Source organism: Salvelinus sp. IW2-2015, unplaced genomic scaffold (assembly GCF_002910315.2).
Source record: "Salvelinus sp. IW2-2015 unplaced genomic scaffold, ASM291031v2 Un_scaffold3872, whole genome shotgun sequence".
Lineage (NCBI taxonomy): Eukaryota > Metazoa > Chordata > Actinopteri > Salmoniformes > Salmonidae > Salvelinus > Salvelinus sp. IW2-2015.
Window position 1 is genome coordinate 73,814 of NW_019945146.1, and position 8,331 is coordinate 82,144.

At 42.3% G+C, this 8,331-nt stretch overlaps 1 protein-coding gene across 1 annotated transcript in view; it reads right to left on the reverse strand.

Annotated features, from left to right (window-relative positions):
• The window catches only part of paxbp1 (PAX3 and PAX7 binding protein 1), a 39,169-nt gene extending 32,787 nt beyond the window's left edge, over nt 1–6,382 (reverse strand). The window contains exons 1-2 of the mRNA XM_070441386.1: nt 5,963–6,382; nt 5,389–5,511 (exon numbers count right to left, since the gene is read on the reverse strand). Coding sequence (XP_070297487.1) covers nt 5,389–5,511; nt 5,963–6,236 — 397 coding nt within the window. The 5' untranslated portion in view covers nt 6,237–6,382. The remainder of the gene's footprint in view (nt 1–5,388; nt 5,512–5,962) is intronic.
• Nucleotides 6,383–8,331: the final 1,949 nt, after the last annotated feature.

Genomic DNA, 8,331 nt, shown 5'->3' on the forward strand with positions numbered 1-8,331 from the left:
TGTCAGGAAATCCACTCAATCAACATTTTGTTGTTGCTCAATTATTTTCTTTAACTTCTGAAATACCAGCGTTTATTAGTTGTATATAGGTGATACACATGGTAAAAATATATTTATTAACTAGGCAAGTCAGTTAAGAACAAATTCTTATTTACAATGACGGCCTACCAGGGAACAACTGCCTTGTTCAGGGCAGAACGACAGATTTTTTCCTTGGGGATTCTATAGAACATTTCGGTTACTGCCCAACGCTTCGTCCTTTTTCCCCTTCCTTTTTTTTTGTTTTCGTCTCCTCTTCTGTCCTTTTTTTTCTTCCTTTCCTCTTTTTTCCTTTGGTCTTCCTCTTTTTTCTTTTCTTTGGTGTTTTTTTTTTCTTTCTTTTCTCTTTTTCTTTCTTTTTCTCTTTCTCTTTTTTCTCTTCCTCTCCTCCTCGGCTCTTGCTCGGTCTTTTTTCCTTTCTTCCTTTTCTTCTTTCTTCTTTCTCTTTCATCCTTTTGTCGTTTGGTCTTCTTCTCTCTGCTCCTCCATCCTTTTCTTTTCTTTTCCCTTCCTTTCTTTCTCTCTCTTCCTCTTTTTTTTTCTTTTTTTTTTTTTTTTTTTTCTTTTTTTCTTTTTCCTTTTTTCGTCTCCTTTTTTCTCTTTTTTTTTTTCCATTTTTCTCTTTCTTCCGTTTGTCTTCCTTTTTTATTTTTTTTTCCTTTTCTCTCTTTCTTCCTCGTTTCTTCTTCTTGTGGTCCTTCATTTCGTTTTCCGTCCTTTCTCGCTCTTTTTTCTCACCTTTTTTTCTCGGCTTTTTTTTCTTCTCTTCTCTTTTCCTTCCTTCTTCTTCTTTTTTTCTCTTTTCGTTTCTTTCTTTTTCTGTCTTTTTTTTGTTTTCTTTCTTTTTCTCTTCTTTTCGGCTCACCTTCTTCCCTTCTTGTTTTTCCTTTTTCCTTTTCCTTCTCCTTTTTTTTTTTTCTTCCTTTTCCCCTTTTTTTCGTTTCGCCCTCCCCTTTTCCCGTCTTTCTCCTCCTTCTTCCGCCTTTTTCTCTTGCCTTTCCCCTTCGCTTCTTCCTCTTTTTTCCCTTGTCTTTTTTTCCCGTTTCTTCTCTTTTTTTTTTCTCTCTTTTCTTCCTTTTTTCTTTTTCCGGTTTTTTTTTCTTCCTTCTTTCTTTCCTTCTCTTGGTTCTCCCCCCCCCAACTAAACCCAAAACTAGGATTTTGGCTAGCGGGAGGGTAGTTACCTGCACGCGCCTTAACCCCTCCACTCTAACCACTAGCTACCTGCCGCCCTCCACTCTAACCACTAGGCTACCTGCCGCCCCTCCACTCTAACCACTAGGCTACCTGCCGCCCTCCACTCTAACCACTAGGCTACCTGCGCCCCTCACTCTAACCACTAGGCTACCTGCCGCCCCTCCACTCTAACCACTAGGCTACCTGCCGCCCCTCCACTCTAACCACTAGGCTAACTGCCGCCCCTCCACTCTAACCACTAGGCTACCTGCCGCCCCTCCACTCTAACCACTAGGCTACCTGCCGCCCCTCCCTCTAACCACTAGGCTACCTGCCCCCCTCCGCTCTAACCACTAGGCTACCTGCCGCCCCTCACCTCTAACCACTACCACTAGGCTACCCTGCTCGAACCAGGCCTGAATCACAGCCGCCGTGATTGGTTTGGCCGGGGTAGGCCGTCATTTAAATAAGAATTTTTTCTAACGGACTTGCCTAGTAAAATAAAATAGAAAAATTAGTAGCCTAACCAAACTTGCTAACTGCCTGGTACTCGGCGCTCTTATTGTTCCTCAAATCACTCGACATCAATGCAAATGAGTTTGAAAATCTAGTCAAAACACTTCACGAGAGCTCATGTTGCGCAACATTTCTAAAGGCTATGCAATTGTGTGAGAAAACAGAGTGATGGCCTCTACTAAAAAGAGGATCGCATCAGCTTTCTAAGGCTAGCCTACTATTTATTTCTACACTTTCCTAATATTAAGCACATTGCTTGTATTTACAACAGGAGTATAGGCACTTGGCTGGCATGAAAATAAACCACAGGTAAAAGCGTCCCTATTTAAGGGCATAGAGACATGTATTTTTCCCGTTGCCCTTGTTTCGATACAGGTGCGTGATAATGGTCATTCAAAACAATGCCACAACATTATTTAGTACATGACGAAATCGAGAATAGTCCGATGGGTACCAATATTAGCGTTTCACTTGTGAATGATGCCCAGCATAAGAAACTATGCCTTTTTTAGCGACTAGTTCGAATCATAGTCGCACACCTCATGTAGCCTAGCCCATAGGCCTATATGTTTTAATAAGGTTATCACCCTCATGTAGCCTAGCCCATAGCCTATATGTTTTAATAAGGTTAGTACCACACCTCATGTAGCCTAGCCCATAGGCCTATGTTTTAATAAGGTTAGTATCACACCTCATGTAGCCTATCCCATAGTCCTATATGTTTTAATAAGGTTAGTATCCACCTCATGTAGCCTAGCCCATAGGCCTATTGTTTTAATAAGGTTAGTATACACCTCATGTAGCCTATCCCATAGTCCTATATTTAATAAGGTTAGTATACACCTCATGTAGCCTAGTCCATAGTCCTATATGTTTTAATAAGGTTAGTATCACACCTCATGTAGCCTAGCCATAGTCTATATGTTTTAATAAGGTTAGTATCACACCTCATGTAGCCTAGTCATAGTCCTATATGTTTTAAATAAGGTTAGTATCACACCTCATGTGCCTAGCCATAGTCCTATATGTTTTAAATAAGGTTAGTATCACACCTCAAGTGGCCAAATCATTTCTTAAAATGAAGCACATTAATCCGCTTTACAAGGGGTGTAGAGCCTAACTGGCATATATAAGCAATGTGTGATTTTTAAGTTTGAGGAAGATAATTTTCACCTTAAATTCCCATTTATAATAAAAGCATTGCATGCATAATCACATTTGCGGTCACTTTTGATAATGGTGTTTTAACACTAATCAAACATTCGTGCTTATATCTACTATCATGTACGCATCGCTGCGCTTATAAATGTGAAAATAGTCTAACAGTTTATAACATTTTAAGCTAAACGTTCTGATCTGTTGTCAGTCACATTGCATAAAAAGTTTTATAGTGGTTGTATTAATTTGGGATCTATCGCATCCCACAACTGTCCAGACTGTTTGGAATATTTATTTATCGTGCAGAATAGGTCGACTTTTGAACTATGGGGGGATAGGAACTGTTTGTTACTATTGACATAGGCTAGTGAGTTTGTTGTTCGTTAGGCCTGATCATCTTGTTGGATGATGGCTAGTGAGTTTGTTGTTCGTTAGGCCTGATCATCTTGTTGGACGAGAGGCTAGTGAGTTTGCTGTTCGTATCTGTGGCTGATCATCTTGTTTGGATGAGAGGCTAGTGAGTTTGCTGTTGTTCGTTAGGCCTGATCATCTGTTGGATCAGAGGCTAGTGAGTTTGTTGTTCGTTAGGCCTGATCATCTTGTTGGAGATGAAGAGAGGCTGGGGTGGATTTGAGTTTGTGTCGTTAGGCCTGATCATCTTGTTGGATCAGAGGCTAGTGAGTTTGTTGTTCGTTAGGCTGATTCATCTTGGTGGACGAGAGGCTAGTGAGTTTGCTGTCTTAGCCTGATCATCTTGTTGGATGAGAGGCTAGTGAGTTTGCTGTTCGTTAGGCTGATCATCTTGTTCTGATAGAGCTAGTGAGTTGTTGTTCGTTAGCCTGATCATCTTGTTGGATGAGAGGCTAGTGAGTTTGTTGTTCGTTAGGCCTGATCATCTTGTTGGATGAGAGGCTAGTGGTTTGCTGTTCGTTAGGCTGATCATCTTGTTGGGTGAGAGGCTAGTGAGTTTTTGCTGTCGTTAGGCCTGATCATCTTGTTGGATGAGAGGCTAGTGAGTTTGTTGTTCGTTAGGCCTGATCATCTTGTTGGATAGAGGCTAGTGAGTTGCTGTTCGTTAGGCCTGATCATCTGTTGTGTGGATGAGAGGCTAGTGAGTTTGTTTGTTCGTTGAGGCCTGATCATCTTGTTGGATGAAGGCTAGTGAGTTTGTTGTTCGTTAGGCCTGATCATCTTGTTGATGAGAGGCTAGTGAGTTTGCTGTTCGTTAGGCCTGATCATCTTGTGAGGTGAGAGGCTAGTGAGTTTTGCTGTTCGTTAGCCTGATTCATCTTGTTGGATGAGAGGCTAGTGAGTTTGGTCTGTTCGTTAGGCTGATCATCTTGTTGGATGAAGGCTAGTGAGTTTGCTGTTCGTTAGGCCTGAATCATCTTGTTGGACGAGAGGCTAGTGAGTTTGCTGTTCGTTAGCCTGATCATCTTGTTGAGAAGAGGCTAGTGAGTTTTGCTGTTGCGTTAGGCCTGATCATCTTGTTGGAGAGAGGCTAGTGAGTTTGCTGTTCGTTAGGCTGATCATCTTGTTGGATGAGAGGCTAGTGAGTTTGTTGTTCGTTAGGCTGATCATCTTGTTGATGAGAGGCTAGTGAGTTGCTGTTCGTTAGCCTGATCATCTTGTTGGACGAGAGGCTAGTGAGTTTGCTGTTCGTTAGGCCTGATCATTTGTTGGATGAGAGGCTAGTGAGTTTGCTGTTCGTTAGGCCTGATCATCTTGTTGGAGAGAGGCTAGTGAGTTTGTCTGTTCGTTAGGCCTGATCATCTTGTTGGATGAGAGGCTAGTGAGTTTGCTGTTCGTTAGGCCTGATCATCTTGTTGGACAGAGGCTAGTGAGTTTGCTGTTCGTTAGGCCTGATCATCTTGTTGGATGCAGAGGCTAGTGAGTTTGTTGTTCGTTAGGCCTGATCATCTTGTTGGATGAGAGGCTAGTGAGTTTGCTGTTCGTTAGCCTGATCATCTTGTTGGATGAGAGGCCTAGTGAGTTGTTTTCGTTTAGGCCTGATCATCTTGTTGGATGAGAGGCTAGTGAGTTTGCTGTTCGTTAGGCCTGATCATCTTGTTGGACGAGAGGCTAGTGAGTTTGTTTTCGTTAGCCTGATCATCTTGTTGGATGAGAGGCTAGTGAGTTTGCTTGTTCGTTAGCCTGATCATCTTGTTGGATCAGAGGCTAGTGAGTTTGTTTTCGTTAGGCCTGATCATCTTGGTTGGATGAGAGGCTAGTGAGTTGTTGTGCGTTGAGGCCTGATCATCTTGTTGGATGAGAGCTAGTGAGTTTGTTGTTCGTTAGGCCTGATCATCTTGTTGGTTTGGAGTCTAGTGAGTTTGTTGATTCGTAAGGCCTGAATCATTCTGGTTGACGAGAAAAGATGCATGCTAGATTTGAACAGACTGGTGTGTACAGGTGAATGTTATATCCCTAACACACACGATGAGCAACCACATACGATTGGACGCGCACATACACAAAAGTACAGGTGTGATGTCTTACCGGTGTTGGGCTCTTGTTTAACATAGCACACCTTCTCCAGATCTTCCTTGTATTCTTTCTTCAGCTGCTTGACGATYTTCTTGCTGTGGTTAGATTTCTTTACTCTGAATACCTCCGCCTCGTCTACACGAGAGAGAGAGAGAGAGAGAGGTTAGATAACGTCCGCGTAAACGATGAAGCAAACAAACAACCATTCTGAGAAGATTGGATGCAACCAATGGCTGTTAACTAGTTTTAACTTCGCTAACTATGTTGTTTACAACCTTGAATCTTCTAGTTACTGTAACGTTAGCTGACTGACATTAGTTAACTTGGCCAACCCGCACWATGTAGAAACTTTGACAATGTTTCGACAATGTCAAATTGTCAACACTTCAACACGTCAGCTCGGAAGCACAGTATTGAATCAAGAGGCCACTTATTAACGTTAGGTAGTTAAATATCCRCTGAAATAGTTAGCTAACGGGTTAGTTAGCTAGCTAAAGTTAGCCAAAGTTAACTAGCTAGCTAGATTAGCTAGCTCACGTTACCGGTAATCAGTTCGAGCTAACTAACTAGCCAACGTTAACTTTACCTTCATCGTCGTCAAAGCTCAGCAAACTGGCTTTCGGGGCACCCCCTGCATCCCGGGTTTTCTTTTCCTTCTTTATGGCCTTTGACTGAAACCCGTTGCCGTGGTGCACGTCCATGCTAACCCCGGAGAAGATGTCTGTGCTGGGGGCATCGAGCATCGGGTTATCCTCGGCCAAAGGCCCGCATGGCGGCTGGGCTGGCTGACTTTCCTCTTTCTCGTCCTCGTCCGACTCATTTCTCCGTCTTAAATTTGATCKCTTTGCTTTTTTAAACATGTTTGCTCCTTATCCGAAACAAATTAGACTATATCTGTAAACACACGACAGCATATCAATAAAATGCTACGAAGCGCGCAAAATATGCTCTGCAGTGGAAGGCAGCCATTTCGTTTCAGCCAACGGAAGTACCCGTATTTTTTTATATTTATTCTATCAAATATTTCAGACAAACGAGAAATAGCAATGGCGTCTTTTTGTAGGCACTAACTGCATCATGGTTCGTTGGACAATGCCTATTGGGGAAATTAAGGTTGTTTTAAAATAAACGCCGACAATAAGGTCTGTGGTAAACACAGGTTTGGGATATCTTATACGTTTTGTTCAGTAAGATTATCTTTGTGTCCCATACCAATAAAGCCATTTGAATTGAATACATCTTCCATCAGCTAACGTCACTTTTTGTGAAYTATATTATAAAATAAAAGCAAATGATTAATATTTCATGAATGTAATGTTAACAGAATGCTACTATCTCATAGAACAAAACATATAAAGATCTCCTCAGATCTTTCTTTCGCCATTTATTCCAAGACCCAATTCTTTCCACATAAATGTTTCCCGTGGGGATGGCTGAACGACCCAGAGGTAACTCATTTCCGTGTTTTAGGACTACAAGCTGGCGAGCTCTATTGATGCCACATTCACAACAACTGGGAAGTCGGGAAAATACAGGTAAAATCCTGACGTCAGTGATCTTCAGGTCGGAGCTCTAGAAATAAGTTCGAGTTCCCAAGTTGGAATTCGAGTTAGATGACCCTTCAAATCGATTTTTCCCAATCGGAGCTCGTTTTTTTCTCGAGTATCCAGTTATTTAGGACGTCCGGAAGTTGAGATTTCCCGAGTTCCCAGTTGTTTTGAACGCGGCCCACCCGTAAATGGTTCCAATCGTTTTTCCACAATTACTTTTTCCGTGGGGGATTTACATTGTTTTACTTAACCTTTGTTTAACTAGGCAGGTCAGTTAAGAACAAATTCTTATTTACAATGACGGCCTACACCAGCCACACCCAGACAACGCTGGGCCAGCCTGGATTCGAACTAGGGTGTCTGTAGTGAGATGCTGCGCCACATTTTACAACTACTTCATTTAAGCAGTGGCGATTTTAGCAAAGCCACTACACAACACTAAACAATACATTAGTTGCACTWTAATGTTGACAAACGGTGCCCACAAACTGTTAGGGCCTACATAAAGCTGTCCCAACAGCAGAGTCCCAACACCTTACAACTTCTACACCTGGCTATCAGCGGAGCTTTGTCTGGCAGCGAAACAGTTCATTCAGCCTCATTTACTGCCTTTAAAAAAAGCATAGCTAATATGGCTGACTTGCTTAATCAGATGTGGTTTCTACTGACAATTGAGATGTACAAACTATGGCATAAGGGAATGATGAGCGGATAAGAGGCAATMYGTCATTTMGATTAAGACATTAATGAGCGAGCTARGACGGACGTAGTCAATATAACTATGTGTTCAGCACTTTTGGAATGTACAGCGAYAGAATGCAGAACATGGGCTGCTCTTACAGTATTTTCCCTGTACACCAAGTCAGAACAGTAGGATAMATAAAGGGGGCATATACAGTTGAAGTCGGAAGTTTACATACACCTTTGCCAAATACATTTAAACTCAGTTTTTCACAATTCCTGACATTTWATCSTAGTAACAATTCCCTGTCTTAGGTCAGTTAGGATCACCACTTTATTTTAAGAATGTGAAATGTCAGAATAATAGTAGAGAGTTTGAGTTTATTTTTACAGGGACAGTGCAAATTAATCAACGTTTCAGTAAAAGTGCCGGTTTTAGCCAACCGGCTAATTTTCAACCGCAGTCCCTGGGCAGGTTTTTAAAAACAATTACAATACAGACAATCAATGAGCAGTGAGCACACGCAGAGCAACATAGGACCATGCCTCAGGAGCCCTAGGACCATGCCTCAGGACTACCTGGCCTGATGACTCCTTGCTGTCCCCAGTCCACCTGGCCGTGCTGCTGCTCCAGTTTCAACTGTTCTGCCTGCGGCGAGAGTTGAAAACAGCAGGTCTGGGACAGGTAGCACGTCCGGTGAACAGGTCAGGGTTCCATAGCGCA